The sequence below is a fragment of the Cibotium barometz genome, chromosome 44 (genome assembly GCF_041138505.1).
Source record: "Cibotium barometz isolate CiBa-2024 chromosome 44, ASM4113850v1, whole genome shotgun sequence".
In the NCBI taxonomy this organism is placed as follows: Eukaryota; Viridiplantae; Streptophyta; class Polypodiopsida; order Cyatheales; family Cibotiaceae; genus Cibotium; species Cibotium barometz.
In genome coordinates, this window is record NC_141089.1 from 30942729 (window position 1) to 30962826 (window position 20098).

Sequence of the window (20098 nt, forward strand, 5' to 3'; positions counted from 1 at the left end):
AAAGCTGCGAAGATCAGGGAGAGTGAAGAACCCTGTGCAGAGATTTACATATGATGGTTATGTGGCACATCACTATGCATATATGGCAAAGGTTGTGCAGGTTGTTGAACCCACATGCATTGATGAGGCTGTTGGAAATGTGAATTGGGAGAAAGCCATGGATGAGGAGATGGATGCACTATATGGAAATGAAACTTGGGATTTAGTGCAATTGCCTGAAGGCAAGAAAGCCATTTGGATGCAAGTGGGTGTACAAAGTTAAACATAACAGTGATGGAAGCATAAACAGGTACAAGGCTAGATTGGTAGCCAAAGGATATGCGCAGACATATGGGATTGATTATGAGGAAACTTTCAGCCCAGTTGCCAAGATGGCAATGGTGAGAGTTGTGATAGCAGTGGCTGCGTCAAAGCAATGGTCTTTACATCAGATGGATGTAAAGAATGCATTCTTGCATGGGGATTTGCAAGAAGAGGTATATATGTTGCAGCCACCTGGTTATGAGGATGTGGGTCACCCCGAGCATGTTTGCAGGTTGAAGAAAGCCTTGTATGGCTTAAAGCAAGCACCAAGAGCATGGTCTGACAAGATTTCTGAATATCTTGTCACTATTGGCTTTCATGTAGCCAATGCAGATTTCTCATTGTATGTGAGACATGGTGATAGAGGGGTTGTGCTTGTTGTCATCTATGTAGATGACTTGATCATTACGGGGGACCATGATGCAGAGATCTTTGATGTAAAGATCTTGCTAAGACAGAAGTTTGAGATGAAGGATCTGGGGGAACTCAGATATTTCTTGGGCATTGAGGTGATTAGGTCACCACATGGTATTGGATTATTGCAGAGACAGTATGGCTTGGACATGTTGTCCAAGTATGGTATGACAGGCTGTAAGCCTATTTCTGTGCCATTGGATCAGAATGGCAAGTTGAGTGCAGATTCAGGAGAGATCTTGGAGGATCCTACTATGTACAGGAGCATAGTAGGAAGTTTGATCTACATGACGATCACCAGACCAGATTTGAGCTATGCTATTGGGTTGGTGAGTCAGTTTATGCAGGCTCCACGAAAATCGCATTTGGATGCAGTGAGACGCATACTGAGGTATGTGACGTCTACTCTGCATTGTGGACTATTCTATGAGGCTGGGACAGAGATATGTGTACATGGGTACACAGATGCTGATTGGGCCGGTAGTATCTCAGATAGAAGATCTACCAGTGGATTCATGTTTTCTTTGGGGAGTGCTGCTGTGACTTGGAGCAGCAAGAAGCAGCCTACGGTTGCTCTATCGAGTACAGAGGCCGAGTAGTACAGAGGAGCTGCTATGGCAGCATGTGAGGTAGCTTGGTTGAGAAAGCTACTTGCAGATTTGGGTCTATCAGTGGATAGACAAGTTGTCATTTTTTGTGACAACATTAGCAGTATACAGTTGGCCAGGAACCCAGTCTTCCATGCTCGTACGAAGCACATAGAGGTCCACTACCACTTTGTCAGAGAGAAGGTCTTGGCAGGAGACCTTGACCTTGTTTATGTCAGCACAGAGGATCAGGTAGCTGACATCTTCACCAAAGCATTGGGTACAGAGAAGCTCCGCAGATTCAGGGCTTCGCTTGGTGTACATGAGATGGAGTTGAGCTCGAGGGGGAGTGTTGAGATACCGAGCTCTAGTGAGGCGGTGGACACTGATGACCCGCCTGGGGGATAGGCCCCACACTTACACCACTGGCATGGTTGGTGAGATCCTGGGAGATATGCGGCCAGTGGGATGACAGGCTGTGTGACAGCCATTCTAGAGACTGGCATAGTTATAGCGCCAGCTCATTTAGTCAGGTTCACACTATAGAGAACCCGTGTATGTATTGGTTGAGTACCTTTCATATTATTGTGTACTCTTATTCTTGTATATGGTGTGTTGAGTGTTGAGTAGAGAAGAAGAAGATTTTCAGCCTCTCACCTTGTGTGTTCTCTATTAGGGTTTTGTGAGTGTGTGTGTGTGCTTGCAAGAGCTCAAGCTCTCTTCCCCCCTGCATCTTTTCTAGATGAATATGAGAACATTAGAGATGAGACAACAAAGAAGGCATGCAGGGTAATGACTTTAATCATGCAGGTTAAGCCAGTGGACCGCTACAACAGGGTACCGTTGAATAGAATCGTGAAGGTCCATGATGAAGAGAAGGAGGAGGACTGGGCATACTACATACACTGGGAAATGGAGAACTACCTCAAAGCCCATCAATCCAAGATATGCAACCCATACCTCATGACCCAAGTCCTAACCCATGTGGTTCAGAGGACCCTTCTAAAACCCGAACCAGCAGAGCAAATGCAATTCACACTCCTTCCAGAGAGAGCAACCAGCATTGACTGCTATAGAGATGCAAGAAGGGCAAGCTATCCTCACGGAAACAAAAGCCTTAATGAAGGAGATCAAGAAAGGAAGAAAAAAGAAGACGGAAAGAAAGATGAGAGGTATCATTCCAGATGTGGCTAAGGAAACATAACGGATTGAGGTTGAGCTCGCACAAGAGATCAAATCATACCAGAAAGTACTGGAACCGCAAGAAGTCACTGTCAGTGAGGCCACACAAGAACAAACACAGCAGATGACTCCTCCTCAAAGCCCAGCTCAGATAATATTCAGAAACCTGTCTCCGCTCAAGGATTCTACTATGACAGACACACCTGCAGGGAAATGGAGCCAGAGACAGCAGCAGAAGCAGTGCTGACTAAAGAATCCTGAGAGCTTGAAACAGCAACATCAATCCTAGTGTGCAAGATCCAGCAGTGCCACTTGATACAGGTAAAAGACCAAAAGATGAAGATACATCCAATCCAAGCAAAAGAAGGCATCTGGAGGACGAAGAAAGAATACCACAGCTGTCATTCCTACAGAATATAGACTATAAATAGTTCATCAGGAAACTATGGAAGGCTTGGATGGGCTACTGAACCTATCGCATATTGGACTAGAAGGGGCAGTGGGCACAAGTGCAACACTTTGGGAGCAGGAGCAACGAGTATGGCACTGACATCTCCTCCCTACACATATGCTTCATGATCGTAATGCTTCACTTTGAAAGCAAGTTTAAGAGTCCAACACACAAGTACAAACCTTAAAAGAACACTTGACAGTAGCAGAGGCCACACATCGAGATGTGATCATGAAGAGTTTAAAGGCCACCGAGGAGCAAGAGGCCAGGTACAAAGCGCTAGAACACAATAATTTGGTTCTGAGCCAAACTATTGTCCATAGAATTAAAGAGAGTACAGATCTTAAGACGAAGCTGGAGCAACTCCAAAAGGAAGTTACCCAACCACGAGCTAACAACCTTTCATGCCCAGTAGGTACAAGAGCTCCAGTATATGTCCCTGGCCAAAGAAGAGGAGCTACAAAGCCAAATCCATCAGTTATCCTCAAGTCTGAAGAAGGAAGCAAAAAGTAGGGCTACTCATTTGAAAAAGGAAAGGGAACATACAAACAAGGCACATGCAGAAAAGGTGAGAGCCCTTAATGATACCATTAGTGCCAATCAAGTTGAGATGCAGAGAATGATGATAGCACACGAAGAGGCAATGACACAAGTCACCCAACAGACAGTCAAAGAATGGCTACCGAAAGACTTCAAAGAATCACAAAAGCTCAAGAAAGAGAGGCTACAGCCAAACGTGCCCAAGAGGAAGCAACAAGGTGCTTCGATTGGATGTTGCACATGAATGGTCTGAGAAACAGCCATATCAAACCTCCTCAGTACCAATGACTCCCATCTACAAGAATTGGAATGCCAACTAGCCATACAGGACTGTAGTCAAAGACAAGAGCCTATGGATGAAATGCGCCTACTCCTTGAACCAGCCTTGGAGATAGGTCAGTTGGCCAGTAACTCCTCGGGCCCCTCCTCAAACTCTTACTCTATTTTTGTCTACACTAACCCTCTCCTTGCTTCAATATGATATAAATCTGTCTAAGGACCTAGGCCTAGGTGAACTAACCCTTATTAAGCAAAATACTAAGCGTGATGCTGATCCCACTATCATTATGGGAATTTTATAGGGAGATATAGTATTAACTAATCCATAGGATATTTACTTTTATCCATTGCACCCTATTGTGTTAAACCTTTGTAGTTGGTGTCGACTACTACAAAACTCTGAAATCCTTGACAACAGTGTCAAAAAATTAGACATGTTTGTTCCAGATGATATTCCCGAAACACCGGCCAACTACGAGGTGGTAGCACAAAGTTATCAATGGATTATAAGCCATGGGTGGTTAGAAGTCTACAATACTCACCAGCACTTAAACTTATGTGTCTTCTTTATATCACCCTTTTGTTATTCTAAAACTATACCATAATATCTACAAACATTTAGAATCCATGTTAATCAGTGTGCTTTACACTTTTGATAACACCCATATTGAATATCCCAACATAAGTCTTGAGGATATCACTTAACTTCAAGATTTTATAAAATCCCACAAACCTAGACACCCACCCCCAGCTCAGTCAGAAGAGACACCAATTTCATCTTCCATCTCCACTTACCCAATATATTCTAATGTCTCTATAGTAAACTACTTAATCCATATCCTAATAGACCGCCTACTAACCTGTCAAGCCGACTGCATTTTTTCTACTCTCACTCTACATTTTCCCCACTAACCCTCTCACCCCTGAGGAGATACTGGCACCTCACCCGTCTCCCCCACAACAAACTCAGGAGGTACGCCATCCTCTCCCCCAAGACAATATTGAAGCTTTTACTGATGATACAATTTTGGACTCATTGTGTGGTGCAGAGTATGAAGGCTTCATTCGAGAGCTGGCAATCCACTACTAAAGCCAAAGCTAATGTTCAAGGTGTTAATGCAAATAACACCATTTGAGCTGAGTCGAAGGATTCTACGTGAGGCCTACTCCGAGGTCACGCCAACAAAACAACATTATGTACCGTACCCTCTACGAGCACCTCACCCAGATTTAGAACAACTACTACCTTTGGCTGGAGAGGGTACATTGTGGTCTAATGTGGCACGATAGACCAAATTAGCCAATCCACAATTGGCCAACCTGCTGGAAATCTGAGTAGTTACATTCATGATCAGTTATTGCTTCCGTAGATGGAGGAAAGCTCACCTAGTCCTCACACGAGGGGGCTATGCAAAAATCATCACAGATGATGCACATCCCAAGTTAGAGGATTTTGGAATACAACCATCCTTGTACATGCCACTAAAGAGAAGATGGATTCCACTAGAGTTTCAAGAGGCCAAGCAGTGCGACTCGCATGTTTGTTATAACTTCCCAATCTTCATGCCAGCAAAATTTACAGACACAAGGGAGCAAAGAAAATAGATGCTAACTTGGATAAAGGCATGGTGCCGTATCCTGGGCCCAGCGATAGTGCCAATGCTAGATTCTTAAAATTTATCGTGTTCCTGATTGATCAACCCAAGGAGCAATATGATGGATATGAAGCTGAACAACTGCAATTTGACATAAATCAAGGTCCATCTGACAGGGGCATGATGCTGTACTATCATCCCTGCAATGTCTTCCTGCCTACATGCATGTCACATTCGAGGACATGGTGGACACAGAGTTCTGGAGATCACACTCAACATTCAAAATAACCCTCAAAAAGCTTCAATCACACCAAAAATTTGACCGTCATGAGTTCGGTGACCAGGTCTTTCGACCTCGGTATAAGAGGTTCTGAGGACAAAACCTACATCAGGTAGGGGGGATATTAATCCCATTTTGGATTAACAAGTATGCTCCTCCAATTGAGGAAATTAATAAGTGTCATGAAAAGGCACTATAAAAGTTGTACATTATGAGATATTGGCCACCCAAGGCCTTAGTTAAGTAAGTTTTGGGCACCGAAGTGTGAATAAGGGCCAAATGTATATAAGGCATTTTCTCATAATGAAAAGGCACAATCCCTCTTTGTGCTATTGAGAGCTCTTCTTTGTGTCTTGAGAGAGATTGAGAGAGAGCATTCTAGCATTTGTGACTCTTCTATGCTTGTATATTTCATGCTTGTGTGGAGAGTGATTGCCTTATGCGATGGTGCGAGCAACGCTATGGTGACAGCGGGAGGTGGAGCTTGGAGGTTTGGAGATTAACAAGTGAGCTTGGAGGCCTCAAGGGACTCAAGTTCTAAGCATTGGTAAGTGCCCTACAACAATTGTTTTCTATTACTCTTCTTTTAGGTGAATGCATTGAGTTCCCTCTTGGAGGTATGGTAGCCCATAACATCTATTGTGGTTATGATTGTGAACATTGTTGTTTGCACAATTGTATTGGGCATACACCAACAAGTTGTCCTATTTAAGGTAAACCTCGTGGAGTTGCCATTTGTTCAGCGAACCTACTTCGAAAGCTAGCTTGGAGCTGTCAAGTTAGTGATTTTTAAGTTTTGTAACTTTTTATAAGTTATAAGAGTTGTAGTACTCCACCAACTTTTTATGTTGGCACAAAGGGGTGTCAATCTCCGCTACATGAGTTAATGGATATCAACCCACTTATTTATTGGCTTTGGTTTGGTGGACCAAAAGAATGTGCCTGTGTGGTCTAATCTATGGTTTTTTTTTACTATATTTGTTTAGAGAGGGTTATCCAATGAGTTTATCTATCTTGACTAGTTTGTTAAGAGAGTGTTTGATCCAACTAAATCCTGGTTTGTATTTTCTTACCAAATTCACCATAGTGTAGCCAAGACCAACCTAAGCCCCCTATTCTTACCACTAGTTGACAAGAAAGTGTCTTTGGTTCATTTAATAACAATAGGGTTGTGTTGTTGAACTACATCAAGTTACATTATTTAATAACCATAGTGTTGTTTGCTTACTTGGTATAGCAACATTGCTTGGTCTATAGAGATGCAAGCCTTTGTGTATGATTTTTAAAAGTGAGAAGCTGTCTTCCCATAAAATTGACCTCAATCTATTAAATATTTTTAAAGCTAGAAGGTTTAATGCTCCTTGCATTATAAACTTGAGGACTTGTAAGACTAGTACTTTGATACTCCAACCAACCATATCCCAAATAGACCCTAAACGCATGATTATATATGCCTAAGTGGTGCATGACCTTCTTCAGCCCCTTGACCTTTCATTGGCTAAACATTACCTTTTCAATCACCAATGCCTCTTCAACTACCCCTAGAAGGGAGCGCCCTCTTCTATGTCCCTTGGGCTTCCATTGTGCACCATTTACTTCCCTTTTTACTTTAACTTTAATGCCTATTAACCAATGCTTCCTATTTCAAATCCCCTGAACCTTATTTATATGTAAACCTTTTACATATAAAATTATAATCTTTCATAGAATCATCTTATCTTTTAGTATTTCCTATCAGTCTCATAACATTTCCTCCCCCTTGAAAGAAAAGTTTTCATTCTCGAAAACAAACTTAGGAAACCTTTTCTGTAGTGTAGCCACTCGTTTTCCAAGTTGATCATTCTTCTGGTCTATCTTTCCACTTTACTAAACATTCTTTAAACACATAATGTCTAGTTTTCTTTTCTCGATATTTGAGAATCTTTTCAGGCTTATGTGAAAGAATAGGTGGTTCTATAAAATCAACTATTACTTCTTTTCCAATGATGTTGTCATTATTTCCCATCTTGCGTTTTAGCCTACTAACCTGAAACATAGGAAATAATGATGTTGTCATTATTTCCCATCTTACGTTTTAGCCTACTAACATGAAACATAGGATGTACTCTAGATCCTTCAAGTAAAGCTATCTTGTAAGCTACACTTCTAATTTTTTTAATTATTGTATAAGGACCATAATATCTTGGACTTAACTTTGGAACTTTTCCACTTTTTAAAGTTTCTGACTTTTTAGAAACTTTTACATAAACTAAATCACCTTCCTCAAAATGAATTGGTCTTCTTTTACCTTTCTCATAAATAATAGAACGATCCTGCGCTCTTTTAACGACGTTGTTTCTTGCAGCGTTTAGCATGTCTTACATGTCTTTGAGAAAGTCTTTTACACTGCAATTTTTCTTTTTATAACCCAACTGCTATGGGTGCTCTAGGTTGAAATCTATACATTAGCATGAATGGACTAAAACCGATCGCAGAATGTTTAGCACTATTGTAAGAAAATTCTAATAATGGAAAATACTCATCCCAATTGTTTTTCTTGTGATTCACATATGCTCGAAGCATATCTTCTAGGACTTGATTAACCCTTTCTATCTGTCCATCACTTTGTGGATATTCAGACATACTCATACTAAGTTTGGTGTCCAACTTTTTGAACATTTCTTTCAAAAAATGGCTTGTAAACTTTATATCTCGATCGCTTACTATATCTACTGGTAATTCATACAACCTGTATAGATGATACTAAGTTTGGTGTCCAACTTTTTGAACACTTCTTTCCGAAAATGGCTTGTAAATTTTGTATCTTGGTCGCTTACTATATCTGATGGTAATCCATACAACCTGTATAGATGATGGATAAACCAATTCTGGTGTTTTTACTTCTTTTTTAGTTGGTATAAATTATCCAACTTGGTTAGCCTAACCATTACTACCCACACTGAGTCCTGCCCTCTACTTGTTTGGGGTAGTCCTACTACAAAATCTGTTGAAATACTTTTCCACTTATCCTTAGGTATTTGTAGTGGTTGTAATATTCCACCTACTTTTAGGCGCTCAGTTTTATTGACTTGGAATTTGGGGCATTTTATAACATAATTTTGGACATCCTTCAAACCTACCTAATAAAACTGTCTTTTAACAAGTACATAGGTCTTAGAATTTCTTGGGTGTCCCGTACTTGGAGGATTGTCATGACATTCTAGTAAAATATTCTCATGAATATTTTCTTCTTTGGGTACACAAATGTAACCTTTATATAACAAGTACCCATTATCGGTGGAACATTTTTTCCAATGATCTTTTTCACTTATTGACCCTTCTTTAAGTGATTCCTTTGAACCACTATCTTTTTTAAGTGACACACTTTTATCAATAGAGCAAGCTGCATTTTCTTTACTCTCTATTTGAGAGTTAGCTTTTTTAATCAAGTAATTCCAAACTACTTGATAGCTAGGGTCATTAGCATATTTTCCTTTTAAGTGAGCCAGCAACACACTTTCTAGTCGAGTAAAACTCAACTCATTTATCATGGATGCTCGACTTAGAGCATCTACACGACATCAAATTTTCCTTTTCTATATCTGATTTGAATATCAAACTCTTGTAGGATTTCCATCTAGCCTTCCTACCTTTTAACTCCTTTTGAGTATTTAACCATTTAAGACTTTCATGGTTAGACAATACTTCAAAATTGGCACCATACAAATAATGATGCCATTTTTAAAGAGCATGCACAATTGCAAACAATTCTTTTTCATAAGTTGAATAGTTACTTTGAGCTTTATCCAAATTTTTACTTTCAAATGCAATTGGCCTTCCCTTCTGCAATAATATTGCTCCTACAGCAAAATTACTAGCATCCGTTTCCAATACAAATGATTCATTTGGATCCACTATTTGCAAAATAGGAGCAGTGGCTATTGTTACTTTCAATTTTTCAAAACTAGTTTATTGATCATGAGTTCAACTAAATTGTTTTCCTTTTCCTTTAAGCTAGTTCGTCATTGAAACAACTATCTTAGCACAATTCTTATAAACTTTTGATAGAACCCACCAAGTCCTAAAAAGGTTTGTAATTCATCTATATTGGATGGGGCCTTCCATCTCAATATAGCTTCAACTTTCTCAGGATCCATACAAATTCCTTCCTCGGACACTATGTGTCCAAGATATTGCAATTCTTTTTTGAAGAAGTCACATTTAGATTTTTTAGCAAATAATTTGTTTTTCCTCAATATTTAAAATACTTTACGTTCTTGTTCATTTTGACCAAAGACTAGTATATGATCAATAAAAACCACCACAAATTTTCCTAAATAAGGATGAAGTATAGTGTTCGTTATGGTCATAAAAGTAGTGGGAGCATTAGTTCGACCAAAAGGCATAACTAAAAACTCAAAATGTCCAAAAGATGTCCTAAATGTTGTTTTTCGCACATCATCAACTCTAATTCTTACTTGATGATATCCACATCTTAAATCTATCTTACTAAAATATTTAGCACCTTTGAGTTGATCAAACAACTCATCTATCCTATGAATAGGAAATTTATTTGTAATTGTATTTAATCCACGACAATCTATACACAAGCGCATATATCCATATTTTTTCTTTAAGCCCAAGGAGACTTACTTGGCCTAATAAAGCCTTGTTCTAAATATTCAGCCAACTGTTTTTCAACTTCTTATCTTTCAATGAAACTCTCTATAAGGTGGCTTAAGTTTTAGTTGAGTTCTTGGAGTCACAGTCACTTCTGGAACATGAACCACGGATGATTCTTAGGTTCAAAGATCGGAACATGAGGTATACTGTGTGTATTGATAGGCACTTGCTAAGTGGAAGAATAGGCCAGGAGGAAGCCCTAACATGGAACCAACTAAGAACTTTTTACTAAATCTTTTCCTCGGTTTTGTTTTCGTGGACAAAAACTATTCTTAAGAGGGGTAATGTCACATAGCCTATAATGGCACGTGAGAGCTCGATTGGATGCGGAGCTCAAATGTCAGAGTGTGGACGACGATGCATCTGGCATCTAGGGGTGAGGACATCCCAGTTAGAGCACTGGCTAGCCGTAGAGCTAGGTGTCGACGGATGACCGGGTGATCGGATGATCGGAATAGCAGACCTTATACTAGTTGGATGAGTGTGAACACTCATCATTATCCTCTATGGTTGGGTAGTGACTTGAGACCCTCTTGGCTATGGCAGACTCTAAGGGGATGTGACCCTTAAGCTCATGGATGAGTTCCAAAATAGACTTTTAGAGTAGTGTGGGGATTTCAAGAGAGCCATGGAAGCCAAAGATATAACCATTGCCCACCTAGAGCAACAATTAATAGAGGCCAAAGCCAAGCAACAGTAGGAGTAGGGAAGCTGAAAAGAAGGTTAATATCCTAATGGATGCAACCAATGGATGCAACCACCAACATAGTAGACCTCACCATCCCTCCACAACCGCCCCTCTGGTCTCCTCGAGCTGTACAACGAGGCCTTTATCTCAACCTTCTTCAACATAATATCTACATCGATGAGGATATCCCCCTTGTCTTTTTAGACCATCCTCTCCAAAGAACCTTGGGCCTCCCACCCCACTATTGCCATGCTATTTTTCTAGAACACAATCTCATTAATAGAGCGAACACAATCTCATTAATAGAGCCCTCCTCCAGCAATACATTATGGAAAGCTCATATACATGATGCCAATTTTCACCTGAGAAAACAAGCTTTATCTTTGAACTTTTTTTTGTTGGGGTATAGATCCTTATGGCATACTCCCACTTATAGATCCTTGAACTTCTTTTTGGGGGGTATAGATTCTTGTGGCGTACTCCCACTCAGATCCTTGAGCTTTTTTTTTTTGGGTATAGATCCTTGTGGCATACTCCCACACTTTATGCATAACTTAAGAATTGAGAGGTAATTTTGGACATAAAAACATGTGCTTTCTATCCTAAAAGAAAAGAAGATTGAAAATGTTAGCAAGGCTCATTTCATTTTCAAAGATCTCATTCTAGCAAACAATGTGTAGATTTTGTTTTTCCTCAATAAAAGAGCTACCAGATTTGCATCGATAAATTAATGTACATAACACAACACAAATGGAAAACGATTCTTACCTTTACCTCCCATCAATTTTAAATTATGAACACCTTTGTAACTTTGTGTATTCTTTTTTCACATACCTTTTGGAAGTGAAGATGGTCATCAAAATATGAATGTGCACACATGGAGAAATTATTTTTGAAGTTGTAACATCGCGTATAAAACTTGCCATTATCATAGATCACCACTTCCCACCATCACTTGAATGGATGCCTTTTGCAATGCCATGTGTAATGTTGCCATACGTGACTTGTGAAATACATTTTGTTTTAGGCAAGAGAAGACACCAAGGGATTGCTCCATAACCATTCCATTGCCATAGACTAGGGCACATCAAAATGGGTCCTTCATCATAACAAAAGAAGGGAAAGTTATGATGAAGGACCCATTGTGGAGTAAAAACTATGCACATTATTATAGGTTTTTTCTTACAAGTGTATATTAAGTATATAATTCTAGGGGCACCTCATAAGAGTTATCATGTTGAGCTAGTTTTGATGGGTGCCAATCAACACAAGCTTGAGGAGTGGATTGAGCAAGATCTTTTTACACACGGCTCGCATATGATTGGTGGAGGATGAGTTGTATGCATGCTTGTGCATTGATGGTTAATTTATCTAAGAAGGAACACACAATTTATCATTGAGCTATCTATCTAACGTAGTTTTTGCTTCGCATGTCTGTGGCTTACAACAATTGGACCCTAGTGAAGTGGGTCTAATTAGGTTGGCTATAAAAATTTCTTGCGCGTGGAAATTAGGGTGGATTGACAAGAGACTAACCTAACATGCCAACTTGAAGATTGTTGCCGAGGGAGGACGAGTGAGTAGTCTTGTGAATTGCCCCTTAGGTGTGCAAGATTTCCACTCTGCCTTAAAGTGGGTAGATGAATTTGGTGAGCATGGAGAGGGAGAGGGAGAGGGAGAGGGAGAGGGAGAGAGCGAGAGGGAGGAGGGGGTACAAAAATCAGCTTGTTGCTCGAGGGGTGGCCAATGGGGTTCCAACCAGAGCCCTTATGTTTGAGAGGTCACCAGCTACACCAACTTAGCGAAACACATGCACCCAAACTTCCGGCCTTTTAAGTGACATTCTTTTGTAGCTCAAAGTTTTTGTAGGGTGTTGTCAATTAACCGTTACTTTACTATATCTTAAACATGAATAATATAATTAAGGTGTTGTCGATTAAGCGTTAGATGGGGAACATGAAGAATATAATCAAGGTGGGTCTCCCTACGAGGTATATAATTTTACAATTATTTTTATTGGTGATATAAAGTGTGACCTCCACCACTGATAGTGAACACAGTGAACACCGGTAAAAGGTTGAGCTGATAGCCATAGCCATAGCCATAGCCATAGCCATAGCCATTGCCACCGCCAATGGTCGGCCCTTACCCCACTGCCAGCTTCAACTATGTATTCTGTCTGCGATCTCCTCCTGTCTACCAGCAGAAGGAAGGTCTTTTGATTTGATTTACTCTTCTTTGATCTGGAAAGAGTCGGATAGGAGAGCCTACAGAGCTCTGGGTATGGCGATTCGCAGTGGCGCCCGCGGTAGCGCTTCCAAGGCCTCCGCCCATCGCCTCTTTGTGCCCACAATGCTAGTCCTGGTCTTCGTCACCGCAGCCGCATTGGTGCTCTACAATGGCTCCGAGCCCGTTCTTCACCCTGTGAGTAGCGTACTAAGTCGTTGATTAGTGTGTTAAGATCCTCTTCGAAGCAATCTGCTGTAATTAAGCGAGGTTTTGCACTTATATATGTGGGTTTCGGTTGGATTTATTGGAGATTAGCTCCAAGGCGGGATTTGGGTAAACTTTAGATTGCAGTTACAGGTTCACAAGGTAGCATTTGGGGTCAGAATATTCAGGATTTGGGCGGGATTCAGATTTAAGTGTGTTTTTGAAGAAAGCTTTAGGTGGAATGTAGGGAAGGACTCTTGCGGTTATAACCTTAGAAAAACGGCGCATTTGACCAAGATTTAGTTTATTCTGAGCTGGATTTGGGCTGAGTTGTAGCGTGTCTTGTATTAAATGTAGGGCCATAGGACGGTTATAGGTGGATTTGAGGAAGATTTAGGCTAAAATCTGGGCGGAGCGTAGCTTTAAATTTTTGTTGAATATAGGCGTTAAAGAGGCCTGAACAGTGGTTTGGCCGAGCGTTGGCCAAGCGCTTTAAGCTTCATTTGGGCTTGAAATGTGCGTGATGTGTTAGTCCAATTGTTAATTATGATAAGCTTGGTGGGATATTAGAGCAAGACCTAGCTTCAAACTTGCAGGATCAGATCGAGAAATGGTGGGTTTTAGGGATTAAGTGAAGAGGAATGGTGCATTTGAGCAAGTTTTAGCACGAGGGTTGACACCGAATGGTATTTCTTTTTTTGGCATCAGGTGGGCATTGCAAGAACACATGTGGGCTCATCCCATCTCCATGCCTATGTGGCCCGCACCATACGAGCTCTCAAGGCGGACGAGGATCCAGCTATGGCTAAAGTGGTGGCCCTGTTCAAGCAGGCGAGGGACCAGATAGCCCTGGTCAATGCCTATGCCACCCATGCCCGCCGGGCCAAGCTTGACATAGATAAGCAGCTGGCCAATTTCACAGACCAAGCCAATGCAATCATTGCCGTGCTTTCACGGCTGCAGATCCGTGCTCTGCAAGAGGATTCCTCCACAGTGGACGAAGAAGCCCTCAGAATGCTTGAGAAGGAGCTCAAAGACCGGATCAAAGTAACCCGGCAGCTCATGACAGATTCCAAGGAGCTTTTCGACAACCAGCTCAAAGTCCAGAAGGTCAAGGACACCATATTTGCAGTGAATGACCAGCTCACAAGGGCAAAAAAGCAAGGGGAATTCTCAAGCTTGATTGCAGCCAGATCCACCCCCAAAAGCTTACACTGCCTTTCGATGAGGCTCCTGGAAGAGAGAATCTCTAATGAAAAGGAGTATGCTGAAGATGGGGATTTGGCATTCGAGCTCTCTGACCCATCGCTTTACCACTATGCCATCTTCTCTGACAATGTTCTGGGAGCATCCGTGGTGGTTAATTCTGCAATCCAGAATGCGGAACACCCCGAAAAACATGTCTTCCATGTGGTAACCGACAAGATGAACTTGTGGGCGATGAAGGTCTGGTTCAAAATGAGGCCGCCCAACAATGTTTCCCATATAGAGGTCAAGTCCTTGGATGATTACACATTCCTTAACCCCTCTTATGTGCCACTTCTTCAGCAGCTAGATGCAGATAACCAGTTCAAAAACCTCAAGTATCGATTAATGCTCAAACACCTAAGGTTTTATCTCCCGGAAATGCACCCGAAACTGCACAAAATCCTCGTTTTAGACGACGATGTAGTGGTGCAGAAGGACCTCGCTTCCCTCTTTGAGATGGACATGGAGGCCAAAGTCCATGCAGCAGTGGAGGCGTGCTTTGGATCATTCCAACGCTACAGCCACTACATGAACTTCTCCCACCCCCTGATCAAGAAGAAGCTCAATCCCAACGCCTGCTCATGGGCCTATGGCTTGAACATGTTTGATCTGGAAGCATGGAGAAAGGAGAAGTGCACTGAGGAGTATCATTACTGGCAGACCCAGGTGAATGAACCTTCTTTGTTCCTATTTTTAAGTTATTGAGCTCTAACATCCAGTTGGTAAGGGGCTTTGCCTCTCCAAGCGAGTGCCTGGATTTAAATTCCAATGGCTGCAACTGCATGACACATTGTTGCCTGAGCTAACCTAAATATATAGGAGGCTGTGCATGCAGACTACTCCAATCTATAGAGCGAATTGATTCAGAGTTGGTTGATTTGTGATGCCTCAAATTGTATTAAAGCTATTGAATGAAGGTTTTAGCTTGGGGGCACATCTTTTGAGACATGAACTTACACAGCTGTTTCTGTTCATGGAATCTTGCAGAATGAGAATCAAACTTTGTGGAAGCTCGGAGCCCTTCCACCAGGACTCATCACTTTCTACAAGAACACCAAAACCTTGGATAGGTCCTGGCATGTCCTTGGACTTGGCTACAGCCCAAATGTTAGTGCAGAGAAAATCAGGAAAGCAGCGGTGATCCATTATAATGGCAACATGAAGCCATGGCTGGACGTTGCATTGAACCAATACAGGGACTACTGGACAAAGTACGTGGATTATGGCATGGTTTTCATCCAGATGTGTAATTTCGGGCACTAGAATAGATGCAAGCCCAAGACAATAGCTGCCAAGTGTCAAGGGAAGTGCCTTAATGGAGAGATACATTGCAACCTCATCAAGCATCATGGTCATGTGCATGTGTGAAAACCATGTGCAGTATGGCATGCTTTTCATCCAGATGTGTAATGTCGGGCACTAGAATAGATGCAAGTCCAAGACAATGGCTGCCAAGCGCCAAGGGAAGTGCCCTAATGGAGACATACATTGCAACCTCATCAAGCATCATGATCATGTGCATGTTTTTCAAAGGGCTATGGCGATGGATTGTTGTGTTTTTGATGGAGCTCGTCATGATGTGATACTCATTTTTAGGTCTAGAGGGATTGGCACTTTCATATTGTGCCCATTTCTGCAAGTGTTTGTGGAAATGAGTGCTTATTATGGTCAATACAGGGTAGTCCAGATAATTGTACCCATGTTCAAAATTTTCCACTTGAGCATGGTGAAGCTGCCATGGCTTGAACTGAAAGTAAATGACATGGTATTCTAGGAACTTTTCTTAAGTTGTATGGAAATTTTAGTGCCCTTGTAAGGCGAAGCATTGCTATTTTTGACTGAAACCTTTGTAACTCGTGCCACTTTTGAAGGTGAATTATGCTTTTCACAAATAGCTTGAATCATACAAGCAGCAGTTGGGACCTTTAGAAAAAGTAATTTGTTAGAAGAGTAGCTGTTGTCATCATGGCTTTACTGGCATGCCATTTTAGGGGGTGCTTGTGAAGTTGGAAGTACCTCTAGCTGACACGTGATGTGCTCGAGCTCATAGGAAGATGATTTTAGGTTATAATATGACATCAGTGGAACCATCGCAGGTGTCATGTCCACAACTGTGGACATGGATAGCCTCAGCATGAGTCCTAGATTTGACAACGTTTTAAGGAAGATTTAGGGGCAGATTTAGAATCGATTTTGCAGCCAATAGGGTCCCAAAGTACTCAAGAGATACACCTTTTGGGCACAATTTGGACACACAAGATCATTTTGTGGGCCGAAAAGCCAAAACTGATTGGATTATGAATTCTCGTCTTATAGCCAATCTCTCAATTGTACATATTGTCTAATCCCCTTTATTGTTTAATCCCCTTTTGGGATAAGATGATAGGCAGTCAGTAGGTCTAAAGTCAACCTTTTGGTCAAGCCAGAGGCCTTATAAGTTGTATATACATCATCTTTTTGTACTATATAATACATTGAACGCATAGCTCATCTCTCACTTCTCTCTTTGTCTAATCCTCATTAAAGTTTGCATCATTGTTCGATATCAGGCTTAGGGCCGAGGATTAAGTAAGCAAGGCTTTTGTGCATGCAGCATTCATTGGCTCAACTCTCTAAGTTGTGCCAACAAAGTGCATAGAATCCATAATTGAATATAACAAAGGTATTATGAGGTGGTTTGTACTAAAGGCAAAGCTAGAGGAAAGTGTTCTCTAGGAGTGTGTGCTCAAAAGAGGACACCATATTAACTCTAAGATCAGTTCTCGAGGCAAAGCAACTTGCATGATCAAGAGAAGGTAAAGGGATTATAGGTATGGGGACAAAGTGGAATAGATACATATATTTTCAACCAAACTTGTAGTGGAATATGAGAAGTAGCAAGGTGTTCAGACAATCAAAGTCAAAGTCAAAGTCTGAGTCTGTAGTCCAAGGAGGAAGAATGACACATTTCCAATTCACCAAGTTTAGCAAGAGGGGATGTCACATGCACAACCGTGGACATGGATAACCTCATCATTAGTTGTAGATTAGGCAATGTTTTAGGGAAGATTTGGTGGTAGATTTAGGGTTGATTTTGCAACCCAATAGGATTCCAAAGTGCCCAAGACATACACCAATATATGGGACACCTTTTAGGTGCAATTTGGACACAAAAGATGACTTTTTGGACAAAGTTTTGTGAGTTGAAAAGGCAAAACCGATTGAATTGCAATTTTTCCTCTTCTCCCTATAAATGGCCAAGCTCTCATTTGTACATATCATATAATTCTCCTTTGGGAGCAGGTCATAAGTAGTCAGTAGGTCTAATGTCAACAAGGCCTCAAAGTTTTAGAGACACACACACACACACACACACACACACACGTGCATGAGGGCACACAAGAGTAGAAAGGATAAAAGTGAAGATGGGCATTACAAAAGCAGCAATGACAGAAGGCGGCTTTGTAGAGGCATTTGCGAGTGCACCCATATTCACCACACACACCACACACACACAGTCTTTTTTGTGAAACCACTGTCTGATTAAGCACTCATCAAGGCAAGGTAAAAGCATAGTTGTCCATACGAAAGGAAAAGCTAAAAATAGTGGAAAAACACATCTAATTGCCTAGTAGTCATCTCCCCCAAGGCATGAGAGTCTTGGAGAGATTCGTGCAAAGGGCGTCGAAAGTAGGCATAGGTATCAACTAACTGGTTAGTAAAGACTCTCTGATTTCTATCATGCTAGAGAGTCCATACCATATAATACATTGAACACATAGCTCATCTCTCTCTCTCTCTCTCTCTCTCTCTCTCTCTCTCTCTCTCACTATCTATCTATCTAATGATTATTAAAGTTTGCATAATTGTTCTCTACCAAGCTTAGGGTTAAGGGTCAAGTAAGTGAGGCTTCCGTGCATGAAAGATCCCTGGCCCCTCCGTGCAACGAATTCGGGGTTGCCAGCAGCGGAAGTAGCACTTCTTACGCAGGGCAGAGCCTCTCACTCGGGGCCTCGCCCACGGATATCCGGTCAAGAGACTAATCCCTCGGTTCTTCCAAAACCGAACCCGAATAAACTTTCCTTACCCAGAAAGCACGGGCGATTCCTCTAAGATATTTTTATTCTAATGTAGTCAAGAGTCTTAACTAACCGAACTGATCCGACTGAACCCGTAAGTCACATGGTCAGATCAAGGAAAAGACTTGCACTTGGATCATAGAGACCAACGCTTTTTTCCTCATCGTCGAGAGGCACAGTCGTTGATTCTTTTCCATAGAACAAGGACTGTTCGGGATTTACTTCATCTATCGTACCATAACAGAATTGAGTCTCATTTTAGGGATCCATTAGTCGAGCCTAGTCCCATCCAATCCCATGGGTTCAACGACTGTAGTGATGGGATCCAATTAGGAATTTGGTTAGGTTTTGTCCCGGGTACTAGGGAAAAGAGTTTCCAGGCCCCCTAGCTGGCGCTTCAAGCAAACTTCAAAAGATAGTCACACCACTTACACACCCAATATGAAATTGCCTTTTTCACAGATTCAGCTGTCTTTAAAAAAATTGTTTAATGAAACCATAGTATCACTGATCATAATCCTCCAAAATATCCGGTTGAATTCTAATTTCCAACAATCATTCCTTCATCGGTGTACCTATGGCATCATTGGCAACCAGAACGCTCATCACCTGTCCACTCAGGGGCCTTTTCAATAGTTCCTAGCTCATAGTACTCGGAAATATATTCACTTATAAAAATCCAAATGGACTCTCCATTGAAGATCAACAAGATCAACCAACAGATCTATATAAAAGAGCCATGGACTCATCCGTTGAGAACCAGCAAGGTCAATCAACCAGATTCATGCCCGGTTTCAGAAAACAACTCTAACACCTTGTTCCATTTTCTTCCTCGACGCATGCGTGGGTATCTTCGACGAGCACCGTATGGTCGGCACCCTCTAGGATCCTTCGCGGGTCACTAGTGTTTCACTCATAGGCCGCTTCCTTGGTCCCTCATCCACCGTACCAGAAGCTCACCATTTAAATCGAACCGAGGCTGGTCAAGACCTCGGTCGATCTTGCTACGCGAGATGTCCTCCATTAACTCTCCGTCATCTGTTGCAACTTTATCACTTAGGTCTCCACGACCTCATTCACAAGACGGTCAAAATGCTTCCCCAGCATTCTTGACATAAAACAATCATTTAAAAATAGGTCATAAATACAGTTTCTATAACAAACTCTCGTCTTTCCACATTGTTTCACATCAATCTACATTTCTTAATCCACGTCCAATCATATGTATTCCCATCGTCCTTCATCCATTCTCATCCAATCACATCATATTCCATCTCATCACATCATATTCCATCTCATCCAATCACATCATATTCCATCACATCTATCCACATTTATCCTTATCACATCTCATCCATTCGCATCTACCCATGTCCAC

At 41.4% G+C, this 20098-nt stretch overlaps 1 protein-coding gene across 1 annotated transcript; it reads left to right on the forward strand.

Moving 5' to 3' along the window:
* The first annotated feature begins 13035 nt into the window (after window positions 1-13035).
* On the forward strand, window positions 13036-16506 carry LOC147613199 (galacturonosyltransferase 8-like). The gene is made up of 3 exons (XM_086782458.1): window positions 13036-13405; window positions 14123-15328; window positions 15650-16506. Exons 1-3 carry the CDS (start codon window positions 13265-13267, stop codon window positions 15923-15925), a joined length of 1623 nt encoding a protein of 540 aa, XP_086638584.1. The 5' UTR covers window positions 13036-13264; the 3' UTR covers window positions 15926-16506.
* Window positions 16507-20098: the final 3592 nt, after the last annotated feature.

Excerpts from the sequence above, each read along its gene's own strand:
- LOC147613199 (XM_086782458.1), top strand. The coding sequence starts at position 13,265 with ATGGCGATTCGCAGTGGCGCCCGCGGTAGCGCTTCCAAGGCCTCCGCC. Across the intron at positions 13,406-14,122 it reads CCGAGCCCGTTCTTCACCCT|GTGGGCATTGCAAGAACACA; the intron begins GTGAGTAGCGTA and ends TTTTGGCATCAG. Across the intron at positions 15,329-15,649 it reads ATCATTACTGGCAGACCCAG|AATGAGAATCAAACTTTGTG; the intron begins GTGAATGAACCT and ends GGAATCTTGCAG.